This window comes from Gymnoscopelus braueri (assembly GCF_963280865.1).
Source record: "Gymnoscopelus braueri genome assembly, chromosome: 18".
In the NCBI taxonomy this organism is placed as follows: domain Eukaryota; kingdom Metazoa; phylum Chordata; class Actinopteri; order Myctophiformes; family Myctophidae; genus Gymnoscopelus; species Gymnoscopelus braueri.
In genome coordinates, this window is record NC_137618.1 from 43,912,985 (window position 1) to 43,931,543 (window position 18,559).

Sequence of the window (18,559 nt, forward strand, 5' to 3'; positions counted from 1 at the left end):
TTTTGCTTTCTGTCTTTTCTATTAAATTGGTATGCGGTCAGGTTTATGGCTGGCTCAGGGTAGAGGACGCCCCTGCCATGCATAGTCCACCATGGGCACCATTGGAGGTGCGACAGGCCCAAGGCCTAGCAGGAAATAATTGTATGAAATAATTGTACTGTCAGTGGGCTGTAGGATGTATTATTAGGATGTAGGATGTATTATTGGTATCATTCATTGGTATGTGTATCGTATATGGGAAGGCACGTGCTGTGCGTGCGCATGTGCGTGTGTGTGTGTGTGTGTGTGTGTGTGTGTGTGTGTGTGTGTGTGTGTGTGTGTGTGTGTGTGTGTGTGTGTGTGTGTGTGTGTGTGTGTGTGTGTGTGTGTGTGTGTGTGTGTGTGTGTGTGTGAGAGTGAGTAGCAGGCTAAAAGAGATCCACATAAAATCAAAATCCTTGTTACTCCCAGAGAGAACCTCAACATTTTAGTCTCTGCTACCTCCAGCTCTGCTTCCTGTCTTTTCCTCAGTGAGACTGTCTCTACACCATACAACATAGCTGGTCTCACCACCATCTTGTACACCTTCCATTTCCTTCTTGCTGATACTCTTCTTTCACACATCACACCTAACACTTTTCTCCACCCGTTCCAACCTGCTTGCACTCGTTTCTTCTGGATTAAGTGGTTAAAATGATTGTGATGATGTATTAACTACTTTTGCTGGGACCCCCCCCCTCAGATACACATTATCTTTGCTATTATTATGCTGGATTCGGGGGTGATCTTTTTCCCCTCTACACCAACTCTCAGAAAATAGCCGCTGTGAGGCGTTGTGAGCTTGGAGATCTGCTATTTTCGGCTAATGTTCCCCATCACACAAATATTTGGCAGACCCCCCCCCCCCCCTATAGTAACTCTGAGGCCCACTAGGGAGGTCCCGGACCCCTTGTTGAAGAACCCTGAAGTAGAAAGTAAACGTTACCTTGGGGGGACTCTTGGGCCAAGGCAGCTAAGGTGGCAGGTGGAGGGTTCAACGCCCAGTGCAGGTTTCTCCTCAGCTCCTGCTGGTCCTCCGTGTGAACCAGCTCATACACACTCTGATGCATCACATCAGTCTGAGAGGAGAGGAGGAGGAGGAGAGAGGAGAGGAGTATGTGCATGTGAAGAGAGAGGAGAGCAGATAGAAATGTTTAATTATAAATATTAGATTAGCTTCTGTCAAAATAATATATAATATGCTATGTCAAGCAGAGAAAACAACACAGTAACAGTGGTGGAAGAGGTATTTTTATTTAGAAGTAAATGCAACAATTTACCATGGTGTGTGTGTGTGTGTGTGTGTGTGTGTGTGTGTGTGTGTGTGTGTGTGTGTGTGTGTGTGTGTGTGTGTGTGTGTGTGTGTGTGTGTGCCTCATGCAGGGAGGGAGGAGACCCTTATAGCTCAGCGCAAGACCCCCCACCATCATTCCCTGCAGAGGCTGCACGCAAACTGAGGGCTGGGCTATATGACTTCAAATCGTGAACGATTATTTTAAAAGAAAGAAATAGCTAAAATGGCCGATCTACGAGCTCACGAGAGAGCATATGAGCTTGTAGATCTGCCATTTTTGCTATTGTATTTAAAAATTTAAAATAAAAACAATGTGTGTGTGGAATATTTGTATGTGAGCTTGTATACCCCCTGGAACCCAACCATTTTTTCCTTCTTTTTTTCAGGACCTCAGGAAGACTGGAGGCTCATTCATGTGTCTCTAATGGGGATCCTTTAATAGACATAAACATGAACCCCCTCAAGGACCCCTGGGGCTCCCCGCCCGGACCCCACTCTGAGAACCACTGCACTAAAGGCTAGTTAGTGCTGGTTAATTAAATGGCTTCACCCTAGCTTTTAATTAGTATCTTATGAGGTGATTCTATTGGATCGAGCAATTACATCTCTGTTCTACGTTTTAATGTATTGCTCCTCTGCTAGTTGCACTGACTTTGTTCAGCACTTTGCTGACGTGGTTGTTTTTTTAATCTGTTTTTAATTCTTTCTTTTGCTGTATCTGTACAGCACTTTCAGCTGTATTTCTATACATCGTCTCTGTCGAGTGGAAACATGTTTCGAGCTTGCATATCTGCTACTTTTGATGCTTTTGTGTGACGCTGTAGTATGTAGGCCATTAATTTACAAAATTACCTGGTGGAATCCCAGGTAGTCCTGGATGGTGTGAGAGCAGTAGAAGATGGTCCCATCTGCAGTGATGACCATCACAAAGCCGTTAAGAGCCTGCAACACAAAGATAACCACCATCACAAAGCTGTTAACAGTCTGCAACAGAAACATAACCACCACCACAAACATGTTAACAGTCTGCAACACAAAGATAACCACCACAAATCTGTTAAGAGCCTAAGTCAAACATAACCACCACCACAAACCTGTTAAATAAGAGCCTAAGTCAAACACAACCACCACAAGCCTGTTAACAGCCTGCAACACAAACATAACCACCACAAACCTCTTAAGAGCTTAAATCAAACATAACCACTACAAACCTGTTAAGAGCCTAAATCAAACATAGCCATCACAAACCTGTTAACAGCCTGCAACACAAACATAACCACCACAAACCTGTTAAGGGCCTAAATCAAACATAACCACCACAAACCTGTTAAATAAGAGCCTAAGTCAAACACAACCACCACAAACCTGTTAACAGCCTGCAACACAAACATAACCACCACAAACCTCTTAAGAGCTTAAATCAAACATAACCACCACAAACCTGTTAAGAGCCTAAATCAAACATAGCCATCACAAACCTGTTAACAGCCTGCAACACAAACATAACCACCACAAACCTGTTAAGGGCCTAAATCAAACATAACCACCACAAACCTGTTAACAGTCTGCAACACAAACATAACCACCACAAACCTGTTAACAGTCTGCAACATAAACATAACCACCACAAACCTGTTAAGGGCCTAAATCAAACATAACCACCACAAACCTGTTAACAGTCTGCAACACAAACATAACCACCACAAACCTGTTAAGGGCCTAAATCAAACATAACCACCACAAACCTGTTAACAGTCTGCAACACAAACATAACCACCACAAACCTGTTAAGGGCCTAAATCAAACATAACCACCACAAACCTGTTAAGGGCCTAAATCAAACATAACCACCACAAACCTGTTAAGGGCCTAAATCAAACATAACCACCACAAACCTGTTAAGAGTCTGCAACATAAACATAATCACCACAAACCTGTTACAAGAGATGGTTACATGATTAGTAAGGATTCATTGTTCCAAATTGTTCCATTCCTTACAAATGAATGGACTTTCATTTGTTATTGTACACACGACCTGGCAATGAAAAATGAAAACATGATATTCATGAACATGAATTCCGTTTTGTCTTTGCAGTCACGTAACTTTGTCCTACTGTAAATCAAATTAGTTGAAGCATAATATACATGTAGCTTGCTGCTTAGCAGAAATGGAATTAGAAAAAATATATTTTAAAGGTAAATCTTTATATATTTTCACGAATGGAAATGACACACAGGACAACTTCCTGCTATCAGCTTTCCGGAGGCGTAGTTCCAGACTCTATGACTCTACTAAAACAAGAAGGAAAAAAAGAAAAGTGTGCTTTGTGGCCTACTGGCAGTGTGCACAAGACATTTGGTGCCGATTGGTCCAGTGGATTGCTACATTAACCACAGACACACAGACTAGGAGTGTTAACAGTTAATCAAACTAATTGATTTAATTGATCATTTAAAAAGAAAACAAATCGATAATCAATAATTAAATACAAATGATCAATTAGTGATCGATTCCTATTTTGGGCATGTAGGCTCAGCTTGTAGATCGGTTATTTTCACTACTCTTTGCGTGACACCATTGTGCAATGACGCTTAAATTGTTAAATTCTTTGATAAAAATAGCAGAGTCATGCTGTGGTAAAAACAAACACAATCAGTTTTTGATTGGATAAGAAGATGAGTAATCAAAATAATGTCATGGATATAAGACATTATTACTCTCTCTTTGTTTCTCTTCAGATGGGAACAGCTGGTCCTGCCTTTCCAGCCCACTTCACACACACTCGCGCGCGCACGCACACGCGCAAGCGGATACATACAAACAAACACAAACAAACAGACATGTAAAAACACATTATCTGACAAGGTCACATGGAGACTTACAGCATAGTCAGCACAGAACACACACACTGTTTGATCTGTTTGAAAGATGAGTTTAGGCTGGAGATGCCATGTTGCGCTTTACAATAACCATCCATTCAGCTCCAATCATCTCTGCTGTACTTCCTGTGTGCTGAAATGTCATGGTCACACATTTCACCACAACAGCTGAGCTACCTTACTGACAGCAATATTCATTTCCTAAAGCACTGGTTCTCAAACATTTTCATGTTAAGGACCCCCAAAATGATGCATTTGGCTGCGGACCCCCCATCTCACCTCATATGATCGGAGACAATAATAAAAAATAATGTAGGAAATGTTTAGTATTTGTGATGAAATGGAAGCCTGTGCAGCTGTGAGGTCACTGAGTACACATGAGTCAGCTATCTGGCACTAGAGAGACGCCGAGTCATTTTCACCCAGCTCATATTAACCCAAAGTAAAATAGCAGACACTGTTTTTACACTTTTTTTCCCTCTCTCTTTTTTCCTTTATTTTTCCTTTTCTTCACTGTCTAGAGCTGTCTAGATTCTAGACTCTAGAACAGTTATTCTAAGCTTTTTGAATTTCAAGGATTTGATAGTTTGATATCGTTGCTGTCGGGCAGAAACCTCTCTAACTTTTTGTGTTTTTCGGTAAACGCCCTACTTGATCATACTACAGCGTCACACAAAAGCATCACAAGTAGCAGATCCACAAGCTTTAAACGCGGTACAAAGCGACACATTTTGAGCTTGTAGATCTGCTACTTTTGCTATTTTTGAATTAAGATCCTGAAAAGTAACAGTTTTGGACATAATGAGGTTGAAACCTCTTGAATGTAGGTTTGATCATGGTAATAATAATGTTATTAATAATGCAGTTCTCCCTGGTAGGCTGGGTGGGGGACGGGGTGCAGTGCTCTGGAATGCCAGTATGGAGCACATTGGGAGGAACTGGACTGGAAAATCAATGACTCAGGCCGATCCCAAAGAGATTCGGCAGCGGTGTTGCCAGATTTCGTAAGAGAAATAAGCAACCAGGTCTATATGAAAACGAGCCCAAAAGAAGCGACTCGGCTTCGGCTATTGGAAAATAGCCGATCTACAAGCTCACAACGTGTCGCGATGCCAAGCATTGTGAGCTTGTAGATCTGCTTTTTTTTTTCAAATACATAAAAAATAAATACTTGGGGGGAAAAAAATTAATTTTGGAATATTTTTTAAATATTTTAACAACAGAAATTTTGTATGTGGGGGGGGGGGGGGGGGGGGGGGGCTCGCGCAAAGCATTTTCAGATGGGTGTCTGCGGACAAATTAATTTAATCTGGGCGTCCTTGACATGAAAATGTTTGAGAACCACTGGTCTAAATAATATTAGGAAGCAAGCCCAAATAAGCAACCACACTTAGGAAACAAGCCCCCAAAAAAACGCAACTAGAAACTACCCAATATTTACAAGCGATTTAATAGAAAAACAAGCCCAAAGTTGCTTATAATAAGCAGACATGGCAACACTGTTCAGCAGCCAACTAGCTCGCCCATCCATTCAACTCTAACATACAGCGCAAGGGGGCCACGGAACTGCAATGAATCAAGTGCACTTCCTCTTTTTTTTCCTCCTCTCTTTCTTTTCAGTTCACACTTGAGTGGAAAACAGGGGCAATTTTTGCAGTCACAATTTTCTTTTCTACCCCCAACCCCAAATGTGTGTGGGAATGTCTGTATTCCTGGAATCTGACAGTTGGGAGGAAAAAAAGCAATTAACCCATTCAGGCCTGAGGTTCCGATTCAACAACAGTTTTCTGACAAAACTTGTGCCACTATATCAGTGGTTCTCAAACGTTTTCCTGTCAAGGACCTCCAAAATTATATGTATTTGGCCGCGGAACCCCATCTGAAAATATTGTGTTCCAGTGACCCCCAGAAGCAAAGATTTTAGTTAAAAAAATTTGCTTTAAAATACGTATATTAAAAGATTTGCACACATTTTCAGGATTTTTCAAAAATAGCTGATCTGCCGCGCTATGAGCTTGTATATCTGCTATTTTTTTTACAGCCAAAGTATAAAATAATGGTTTAAGTGGTTACACAAGATTCGTTCCCGGTTTGAATGGGTTAACTGGAGAGGGAGACAAATGTTTTCTTGAAAGCGCCATGAGATCAATCGGTAGTGGAGAGAGCGGTCCATGAAAAACATTTGTGGTCTTGAAAACACCGGTCATTGCTTTAAATATAGCCAGATTTCCTAGTTAGATGGACTCATATTTAGACATGTGCTCTCCTTCAGATAAACCCCACGTCCTTCACGGAGCCTTTGAGCCAGGCAGCCAGCGCTCAGGGATGTTTATCCTACATTTGGACTGACTCATCCTGTCTAAACAGAAGAGCTGGAAGAAGTAGTTCCCATTATTTTTTACCTAAGTACAAGTAGCCGCACCACCAGTGGTGGAAAAAGTACTTGCTTTTTTTTCTTAAGTAAAAGTATCAATACTGCATTATAGAAATACTCCGTTACAAGTGAAAGTACAATATTTGCCTCTGAGATGTAGTGGAGTAGAAGTAAAAGTACTGAACATTGGAAATACTCAATTAAAGTAAAAATACCTCAAAATTGTACTTAAGTACAGTACTTGAGTAAATGTACTTAGTTACTTTACACCACTGCGTACCCCAATGTGGATATACTCTATTACAAGTAAGAGTCCTTCATTGTGAAGGTATTGAGCACAACATATCGGCGTTGGGCACGGGCAGAAATCTCTCATCCATATTTTAACTTTTTGTGTTTTTATCGTAAAATCATACTACAGCGTCGCTCAAAAGTATCAAAAATAGATCTACGTTTTGAGCTGGTCGATGTGCTACTTTTGCTATTTTTGAATTTGAATCGTGAAAAAGTAACAGTTTTGGACAGGTTTCCACCCGACAGAGACGATATACTTAATCTACCAAAAGTAAAAGTACTCCTTAAGCAGAATGTTTTGTGTATCAAAATCTAAAAAAAATAGCCAATCCACAAGCTCACAACGTGTCAGCTATTTTAGAATATAGACAAAGTGTAACAACTTGGCTTAATTGGTTGATGTATGTTTTGTAATAATAATCAAAATCTACAAAGTAAATCTTTCAAATCATTGTAGAGGAGTAAAAAAGTACAATATTTGACTCTTGAGATGTAGTGGAGCAAAAACATTGGAAAATGGACATATTCCCAAGTAAAGTAAAAGTACCTCGAAATTGTACTTGAGTACAGTACTTGAGTTAATGTACTCAGTTACTTTTCACCACTGCCAAACACAACAAAAACATGTCATCATGGCCCTGCCCCCGCAGACAGTATACAGTCAGCTTCCCTCCTCAGCCTCTGTCATTATAGCTTAAATAAATACACATTGTTGTCGGGCAGAAACCTCTTATCTCTGTATTCTAACTTTTTGTGTTTTTTTCATAAATTAACGCCCTACTTGATCATACTACAGCGTCACACAAAAGCATCAAGTAGCAGATCTACAAGCTCAAAACGCGGCACGAAGCGACGCATTTCGAGCTTGTGGATCTGCTACTTTTGCCGTTTTTGAATTTGAATCCTGAAAAGTTAACAGTTTTTGGACATAATTATGAGGTTTCCACCCGACAGAGACGCACTACCTCAGAAATACAACATTAAAAAAGATAAACAACAGAGGGCTTCCAGTAGACACAGATGAAATCAATACAGTTTAGTCATCATTGCTTGCAGCCTTGCGTAAACACTCGTGACAGTAGGGTGACGGGTCGTTTACTGAAGATGCCTCCAACATAACAATGGAAATGAATTGGGAGAAACGTTCCCAGAAATGGTTTAAACAGGAAACAATTTGCAGATTATTGTTCCGTCTGTTTTCTTACTGAGTCATTTAAGAGACTCTGGGAACTAAGAGTATATATAGTAGGGCTGGGCGATATAATATATCGATGTGATATCGATATCATCATATGAGACTAGATATCGTCCGAGATTTTGGATATTGTAATGTTGTGTTATTTCTGTCATACAACAGTGTATATTAATGGGTCTGAACAGCTTGGGCCAGTGGGCCAGTCAGGTAGGTGAAGTTGGTCATGGGACAATGCTATAATGCCGACCTGAAGCAAGAGTTCGCCTTCGGGCAGCCAACTGTCCGCCGATCCGGTGGCTTTGTCATTGTCATCGTTACTGCAGATGGAAGCCACTCCGTTACAGGCATGATGGGTCTTCAGAGCGACTGCAGAGAGAGAGAGAGAAGGGGAGAGAGTCACATCACATGTATTTATATAGCACAGTACGCACAACAGGTGTACGCAAAATGGGTTTTAAAAAAAGCAGGCACAAATCAAACGTGACAAAACATGTGAATGGTTACGTTTAAAAACATACTGTATAGAATGTAATCAAAACATGTAGTATAATATATAAACCAAAAGGATAAGATATAACCACACACTTTGAACCTGTAACTAAAAGCTTTTGAAGAGAGGTATGATTTCAAGTCTTCTGCCTACACCAGCGCTACTCAACCCGCGGGCCGCATGCGGCCCGATCGCAGCGTCTTGGCGGCCCCCTCATGGTCAAAAAGCACAGCACTTTTTTAAGCACAGGATAAAAATATACATTTCCGTTCAAATATATGGGTTGCTAAAACATTTTTCAAAAACAAACAGACAGACATACATACAGGTGCGTCAATTGTTACAGGTATAATGCATAGTTTTCTATGCATTTCGGGTTTTCGGGGGGGTTTGACCCCCAAATTTTTCCGGCCGCGCGGCTTTGCCGCGCGCCCAGGATAGGTGTCTGCCACTGGACATACACACAACACAAAATAAACTGGTACAGTGAAAAGAATATGATGTCAAAATGTACATTTTCTTGTGCGTTACAAAATCGAAAAATCCAAAATAGGACCGGCATTTTTATGGCGGCCCCTTGGACTTTTGGTATTTTGCTGAGTGGCCCCTGAGCCATCTTAAGTTGAGTAGCCCTGGCCTACACAGACAACACAGAAAGAGAATACAAGAATGAGTAAGAGAGAGGAGAGGAGAGGAGAGGAGAGGAGAGGAGAGGAGAGGAGAGGAGAGGAGAGGAGAGGAGAGGAGAGGAGAGGAGAGGAGAGGAGAGGAGAGGAGAGGAAGTGAGAGGAGAGGAGTAGGAGAGGTAGAGAGAGGAGAGGAGTAGGAGAGGAGAGCGGAGGAGAATGCAGGGTGCGGGGTACATAGTCCAGGTTCGAGTCCTGCAGTAATAATGTTTGCAAGGCACTGCTGTGACTGTCAGAATGCCTCATGTCCGCTGGGTTGGAAGTGCCATGCACATCACGGCCTCATTAAACATTCACCAAATACTACGCTATAAAATGGCTGCCCTTTCCATCCTGGCCGTCCTGCTAGTACACCGTCGTTTGTCAGATCCTTAAGCCCTATATAACACGCCGCAGACAACTCGTAGATCGGCAATTTTTCAGCAGATCTGCAATTTTTTCTTTTGACTTTTTTCTCTTTCTATATTTTCTTTTTACATATTTGCCTGTAAATACATACCCAATATATGGACACCAGGGTGAAAGTGGTTAAAGCAGTGGTTCCCTCATGTCAAGGACCCTCAAATTATTATGTATTTGTCTGCAGACACCCATCAGATAATATTTACTGCCAGGGACCCCCATACAACATTTTGTGCTGTTAAGAATGTTCCAAATTATTCAAATTCTTTGAAAATAGCAGCTCTACAAGCTCACAACGCGTCACGATAGCTTGTAGAAAAGCTATTTTCAAATTGCCGATCTACATAATATAGGGTTAAAGATTTTGATGCTATATTAACTCATTTCGGTGGGGACCCCTTCAAGGACCCCTGAGGGTCCCCGGACCCCACTTTGAGAACCACTGCTATAGATTCTACATAAGATACATCATATATCCTGACACCATTTTCTACATGTCATACATGATATTTAAACAAATCGTCTCTGTCGGGTGGAAACCTCATATGTACAAAACCATAAAAAAATTGCAAAAGTAGCATAGAAACTCGCTTGCAGATCTACTACTGTTGATGCTTTTGTGTGACGCTGTAGTATGATCATTGATCAAGTAGGTCGCTAATTGACGGGAAAAAAACACACAAACAGTTAGAATATGGACATAGGAGGTTTCTGCTCGACAGCAACGATATCATACATGATATTTCCACATATCAGGCTTATGTGTGTCAGAAATCTACGGCAAGTGAACTGTGACAAATTTCAAGGTCAGCCAGTCAGAAGTGATCTAAACAGAAAGGGGGAGGGGTGGGGGGGGGGGTGTACAAACATCTAACATCTGCTTCAAATGTTCACTATGTTATTCAACAAACAAGGACTGTGTGTGTGTGTGTGTGTGTGTGTGTGTGTGTGTGTGTGTGTGTGTGTGTGTGTGTGTGTGTGTGTGTGTGTGTGTGTGTGTGTGTGTGTGTGTGTGTGTACTTGTATTATAGTTGTGAGGGCCAAATGTCCCCACAAGTGCAATAGAATTTCAGAAATAGACACAAGTAGACACTGATCTACAAGTGTTGCACACCAAAAATGGTTAATCTACAAGTGGTGATCTACTTATATGGCTACTTTTGGCTTTAAGGTCTGGGTTACAAATGGAAAAAAATAAGAAAAATGGCATTCACCAGTATAGTAATACAAATGTGTGTGTGTGTGTACTGCAATGCTGAAGAAGTGCTCCCCCCCCTCTCTCTCTCGCGGTCAGAATGACATTGTAGCGACTCACTTGTGTCACTTCCTTCACCCCTATACGCTCCAGAGGACGAGGCTCCTCCCCCCTCACATCTCCTCCTATCCTGACATTGGATTCTCCTGGGTTTCCCCCACAGTGTGATGTCATAGTCAGTGTGATGTCATTGTCATTTTTGAAACATCTTGTTTAATGACATCTCACACCATTTGCTTGCTCGGGGTGGGGGGGGGGGGGGGGAGGGGGTAGCTGATGCGGACATGATGACGTTAATGACCATCAACCACTTAAAGGACCAATTCACCGGTTTCCATTCTACCTTCATATAATTGGTCCTCACTAATGCTCATTATAATATGGCACGATTTCTGTCCACTCACTCTGTGTCTCAGAGGGCTTACAAAAGGAAGTAAGGAAGTAAGTAAATACGTATAAGAAAGTACTTACTCAAAACGTTTTGTGTTAAAAGGTCAAAGCACTATATTCTGATAGCAATCATTGCTATAGTGTTTGTCCAGTTACAAGGTACTCTACTCTGAAAATGCATGTTCAGGAAGGTGACAAACTTTCAGCCAATCAGGAGAGAGTACCCATTTATCAGCTTCATTTTGATAGTGTTCCAGTTTAAAATTTCTCTGCTCATTTCTTTGTGTCATCACTTCCAATTTCACTGGTTTAATCCGTATCCTGTCTGAGTTACAATTGGTATCCCGGCCTGAAACAAAAATGCTGTTACTGAACAAACACTTTATAGCAATGAGTCAGAATATAGAGCTATTTAACACTTATTTTAACCAAAGAAAATCACTTACCCTACCTTTAACTAATAAAAACTAAACTAAAGCTAACCACCGTTTTAGCGATCCTTCAGCAGCAGCTGCTTCTAAATGTTGGCGCTTTTCAGCGCTAGTTCTGTCTTCTTTCACTTTCTCCACACCGCTTGGTGCCCCCACAAGGTTGGTGCCCTGTGGTTTGAGCACCTAAAACACTTCCGTTAAGCTGGCACTGATTGTAAGCTTGGTAGTTAAGTCTAGTTTTTCCTGCCAAGGAGCCCCAACATGATATATATCTGGCCACGGACCCTCATCTGAAAATGTTTTGTGCCAGGGACCCCCAAACCCCCAGACCCCCCTCAAAAAGCTTGCAGCACGTCACTTCGCATATAATTTGGGGGTCCTTGACATGAAAAAGTTTGAGAAACACTGATCCAAACCACTGGTTCTCAATCTGGGGGTCAGGGGGCCCCCCAGCTGAATTGTTGATAGTTAGGAACCAAATGGACCCTTAATGGGTCTGTAACTCTGAGAGTGTACAACTGGAACCAAATGGCCCCGTATGGGGTACATTTGTACACTCTCGGGGTTAAATTAATACAAAGGATTTTACAGTGTATATATTGGGGGTCTCAGAGTCAAATAAATACATATCAAATGGGGCTCCTCCGTTCCTTAATGCATAATCAAACTGGGTGGGTCCTTGAAACAAAAAAAAGTAAAGCAAATCTTTGAATTTTTTGGAGCAAACATTTGTAACTCAAATCTTTGCTTCCGGGGATTCTACAAAATGTCTTCTAAATCCTAACAGTTTTCTGAAAAACCATTGTTGCTTTATCAGTGGTGCTCAAACTTTTTCATGTCAAGGACCCCCAACATGATATGTACTGTATTTGTCCGCCGACCCCCCATCTCAAAATATTTTGTGCCCGGGACCCCCAGAAGATTTGGGGAAAAAAATGATCCCTTTAAAAAATACATATACTCAATTATTTGCACAAATGTTCAAGATATTTCAAAAATAGCAGATCTACAAGCTCATAGCGCGGCTCTCGGTGCCGTGCTATGAGCTTGTATATCTTCTATTTTTGAATAGCCAAAGTATAAAATATGGATAAAGTGGTTACACAGATGCTTTCCCGGTTTGAATGGGTAAATGGACTATATCTGCTCTTCTATCAACATGATGAAAGCCTAAGAGATCGGATTATTACATCAGAAAACTAACTTTTGTATCTTTCAGATGCTATCTTAACCACTTTCAACCTGGTGGTGGCCATGTCATATAGTCGAACTATTAAAAAAGAAAATCAAAAATGTATTTTTTTTTTTTCTGAAATGTTTAAAAAATAGTTAACATAGCAGATCTGCAAGCTCGCAATGTGTTGCTTTGAGACGTGTTGCGAGCTTGTAGATAGGCTATTTTTGCTATTTAAAAATGGGGCATAAGTGATATGAATTACAAAACAACTTAGATTTTTATACATACTTTATCACTTCAAACATCTACATTCATCTGTAGTAGTTGCTCTAGTAGTCGTATTTGGGTAATTGTGTGGGTGGATGTGATGTGTGGCCTGACAGTCAGCTGTTTGAAAGCTATTTTATTACTTTGAAATGTTATCATCAATTTAAAACGTAGTAAATAATATGGAGTTAGGGCGCGCTCCCACCGCACTTTTATTTTACCTCTGGGGCAGAATCTGCCAATGCATTGTCAATGTAATTGCGTGGATTCACGCAAGAGCAGATTTTTCCGCTTGTCGCGCAGACCTTGCGTTTATCTGCTCTCCGCGACTAAGCATAAAACTGCTGGAGGCAGGAGCCGATTTTCCCCCTCTGTCCAATCGGGTGAGTCGAAGGCGGACTGTCTCAAGACTCAGGAAGCAACATGGTGCTCAAGCATAAGCCAGATTCCAAACCCGAAAATCTCGGCCACTCGCTCACTCCCACTCGGTCACTCCGACTCCAAACCGGATGTGCTAAATTCCAATTACTCAGTTGCTTCTTGGAGGAGGCGAGTGGAGTCGAGTGGAGGAGCCGAGGAGGCTCTCTACTTCCGCATTTAGCGAGTGTACATCAAGTGTAGGCTCGACCACTCTCCACAGCTCCTCCGCGGCAGACTTCCGCATCACGTGTAGACGTTTTTTTTGTTTTTTCCCTTCTCCCGTGACGTATACATGGTCCTCCTCCACATGTGGCCACACAAACAATGCTTGAAACCCGAAACCATGCCCCGAAAACACCGGCTGCCCCCCCTCGCCTCACTCGTTGCCCATCTCACACACACACACACACACACACACACACACACACACACACCCACACACAGTGTAAATTAACTGAAAAGACGCAACAAGCCACTGGCTTTATTGCTTTGTATGATATAAAGTATAATACAATTATATACATTGTAATATATTGTGCACACTTATACTGTCTCAAAAGCTGATAGTTCATTTCTCTCCGTGCATGCCTCATCTCAATGCAGTGCATGGACTACTATAAATTACTGTGACAAAGATTATGTTTAAAATAATGTATTGTATTTATATATAGACTATATGAATATAGGGTGACTATATTCTGAATTCCCCAAAAAGAGGACACTTTACGCTATTTAACTATAGCCGTACTCATTCAATTCTGAACCGATTCTTACATTTTAAAATTCTGTATTTGCTGTGAAGGGTCTTCTTTCATGTCTATCAGTCATGATTTATTTCGCTATCAAACAATATCAAGCAAAATCACAAAATCGTCTGAGTTTTTTTCTTTTTTCTTCGTCCCAGAAGTGGGGAGGATATCACCCAAACTCTCAAAACCCCGGACATTTGAAGGATTTTATAAACCCCCCCCCAGACAGCCCCCCAAAAGAATATATGTCCGGGTAAAAGAGGACGTATGGCCACCCTGCATGAATGATGTAATTCAGAGTCAGACATACTCTGTAATATACGGTGGCTGTTATAAGCAGCAGTGCCGTGCGGGACTGCTGCGGGGGGTGGAGGGTCTGGGGACTGTACGAGCAAAAAGAGGGACGGGTCAGGATTTAATTCATAAATGTAAGTTTGCTCATCCTGGCGCTTCGTTCACTATTTCAGGAATAAATGGCTTTGCACAAAATGTTAACTATAAAGATAACAATGTGGCCATCCACATTGATGAATTGTCTATTCTATTCTGTATTATTCTATACCTGCATATTATTCTATGCATGTATATTTTCATCCACGGCTCTGGTCCAGCTGTGTGAGACGTCATAAGTGATCGCGGAATTTGCCGTCGCTTTGAAATGACGCGCTAAGTGCAGTCCAATCCTTTGAGGCCAGCTGGTCGGCCACTCGTCCTCGCAAATAATCCTCGGCTCCTCGCAGGGGCGGGGCTTAGGCGCGAGTGGAGGAAGCGAGGAGAGTGAGCGAGTGACCGAACTTTGGGGAATGGAATCTGGCTATAGAGTTAAAGCTCAAGGCAGCAGGCCGTGCGGGCTACGGGGACGGTCTTGAATGTGAGTGACAGGTGCGTCACAGCGTTTTTTCAGAATCCGCTGGCTGCAAAAAACTGTGGCCGCGCACAACCTGCGTTTAACAGCGGCCAGCCAACTCTTGGTGGGAGCGCGCCCTTTCTCTTTTCACTTGAAAAACGTTTCAGAATGACAATGACAATTCAGTTCAAGTTCTAGAGATACAATCTCAATATAACTATATAATCTCAACATGGCCATGAAAAGGCTTTCCAATGATGTAAACAACCATCAAAAACAAAACTAGCTCTGCATAGATAGAGGAAAAGCAGCAGCAATATTTAAGGCCAACAAAAATGTTTAAAAAATTGTATAAACCTACTTTGTGCAAAAGCATTACGTAATGGTCAAACCCTGAAATAATTTACATATGGCAGTCTTTGGTGTTGGGACAGTGTAGTTTATAGTTGAACATGGAGCAAATAAAAAACATTGTCATGACAAGTCCTGGTACTGAATGAACAGTTACATTGTAGACAGGCTCATCTCTACCTTGTAAACTGTAGCTAGTCTATAATATGGACAAAAATACTAAATAATCTAGCCAAACTTTATTTACTTTTCCTGCTGGGAGCCAAACCTTTCCAGTCAACACAGCACATACTGTAGCTGAAGTACAATTGAGTACAATTTTTAGGTACTTTTACTTTTCTACTCTACTACATTTATTTGACAGCTTTAGTTAATAGTTACTCTGCAAATTTAGATTATTAATACAAACCACAGTAACCACTGCAGCCCTATACCTGTCCATTCAAAAATAGCAGATCTACAACACTGTACTTTTACTCAAGTACAATTGTGAATTCAGGACCTTTACTTGTACACACTGTGGTATTACTACTTTTACCTATAAGTAAAAAGAAAAAAATCTGAGGACTTCTTACATCACTGGACCTCACCTGTCTGCAGGTGAGTGACGTGACTGATGATGTCACAGATCACGTGACTCTCACAGCAGGAAGGAGCATGGCGGCCATTTTAAATACTTTCCTGGGAGGAAGACCTCATCTGAACCATGGTTTAATGTGAAATATTTGATCAAAAGTTTGTTTTATTTATTGTTTTCTCTTAAGATGTTTTTAAAGAACTTTGATCTATTGGATCCTAAAGTGATGATAATGTTTACAACAGCACTGCATGTGTTTGTTTGTTTATTGACTGATTTTCTGCACAAAGTGGATTTCAGCATCATTAAAGGACGACCCTTTTAATTTCAAGGACCCCCATTTGATACCATGTTCTTCTCTGGGACCCCTATACAGTAAAACCCCCTGTGTTTATTTTCCAAGAGTGTACAAATGGAACCAAATGGAGACAAGTACAAGAGAACCTGCTAAAGGTAGGAAAGTGTACCTGCATGTATGAGAGTGTGCTGTTGTGTTGCTATTGTGTTGCTGCTGTTGTGTGTTGTTGTTTGCTGATGTGTTGCTGCTGTTGTGTTGCTGCTGTTGTGTGTTGTTGTTTGCTGATGTGTATTGTTGTGTTGCTGTTGTGTTATTGTTGTCTCCGCCAGGCCGAAAGGCATGGGCAGAGAGTATGTTTTGTACCCTGTCCGTCCGTCCGTGTATCTGTGTGTCCTTCTGTCTGTGAGCAGCTAATCTCCGGCACTGTTGGCCCGGTCACTGCGAAACTGTGCACACACACTCCCTGGATTCCAAAGCAGAACATCTGCCCCGATTTTTCAGATCAGTCTGTCATAGCGCCACCATGAGGCCGATTTCTGCAAAACACATTTGTTGATGTTACTCCTACAGATTTTGTCCAAACACCACACAAATCGTTACACAGTATCTCTATAGTCATGTGATCAACACGGATCTTTCTGTTTTCCCATATTCCATCCTGATTGGCTAAGATTGTCTTCCAAAGTTTGCAGGATTGGTCCGTTTTGAACTAAATGCCTCAAATCATGAACGCAGCTTGCGATTTCCGACATTTTGCACACACATTCCCACTAGGCAGAGGAAAAAATGCCACTAGAAATTCTTCAAATCAGCCTCATGGTGGCGCTATAACAGGCTGATTGCCGTTTTCAACTATTAACTGTTGGTTTAATATGGACCCAGTTTGTTTAATATGTACCCTGTTGGTTTAATATGTACCCTGTTGGTTTAATATGGACCCTGTTGGTTTAATATGGACCCTGTTGGTTTAATATGGACCCTGTTGGTTTAGAAGGATGGAAGCTTCTCACAGATGGAGTGTGTGTGTGAATGCATTTTTTTCTGTAGCATTGCTGCCGTTTATAATTTAAACTGTCGGTGTGTGTGCGTGCGATGACATCTGACACCGCTGTGCTGTGCCGTGTGTCCAGATCCCATAGTCTGAGAGGATGGCGAGGGGCCAGCCAATTAGGAAAAAGTGTCGAAGTGTCAAGAAGTGTAAAGATGTGGCAACTAGGTACAGGTCTGTTTGTAGTTTTTACAGGCTGGCTTTCAGCCACCCTGTAAAAAAACAAACTAGCAAATCCACTTTGAACCATGCTTGGTGTGTGGTAATTAAGTCTAGGTTTTGGCGCAGGTGGCTATGGAACAAGCATGTCAGGACGTTGGCCACATGGCAGCTGAGATGCAGCTTGCGGAATATGAACTATTGTTGCCCTGAGATGGTGTCATAGTTATTATGTCTCATCCCCGGAAGAAAAACAATTAATAAATATGGGCCAGCTGTCCTCACATTGAATCCTATTGTCTCCATGGCAGCTTTCCTGCCGTCTCTCTAGAGCAGTAGTTCCATAGAGTTATAATATATCTAGAGGGCGGACTGCCCCGCCCCCAGCTATTCATTTCAATGAAAGTTGCTCACTGGCGTACCCTGTGAGTGTATCGTACGGGTCCATTTGGTTCCATTTGTACCCAGAGGAGGAGAATACAGAGGAGTTTACAGTGTATATATTGCAGGGTCCCAGAGTAAAATAAATAAATATCAAACTGGGTGTGTCCTTGAAATAAAAAAAAGGTTTGAGAATCACTGATCTCAAACATCACATCACCAACTCCATGCTGACGAACAGCCGAACATAGCCGATCTACAAGGTCACGGCTGTGAGCTTGTAGATCGGCTAGTTTCACAGATCGACCCACCAAGCACTTCACTCTCATCATCAATTCAATGAGACAAGAGCAGACAGACGGACGGACACCAACGAGACGATGATGACAAGAAAAGGAAAAAGGTCAAGTCTGTCTCTCTCTCTCTCTCTCTCTCTCTCTCTCCCTCTCTCTCTCTGATGATGATGTCACGAGAAAAGAGAGCAGTGGTCAAGCGCATTAATCTATGACCCCAATGGCACCCCTGGTGCGGTGACCCGTGGCGACCCTTCGACCCCGAGGGTGATGTCTTGACATG

General features: G+C 41.8%; 1 protein-coding gene across 1 annotated transcript in view; it reads right to left on the reverse strand.

The window, feature by feature from the left end:
* The window catches only part of ahr1b (aryl hydrocarbon receptor 1b), a gene marked incomplete at both ends in the record, with an annotated part of 70,651 nt that overhangs the window by 16,942 nt on the left and 35,150 nt on the right, over positions 1-18,559 (reverse strand). Inside the window, 3 exons of the mRNA XM_080412253.1 lie at positions 965-1,097; positions 2,165-2,254; positions 8,303-8,421. Of these exons, the coding sequence (XP_080268379.1) occupies positions 965-1,097; positions 2,165-2,254; positions 8,303-8,421 (342 nt within the window). The remainder of the gene's footprint in view (positions 1-964; positions 1,098-2,164; positions 2,255-8,302; positions 8,422-18,559) is intronic.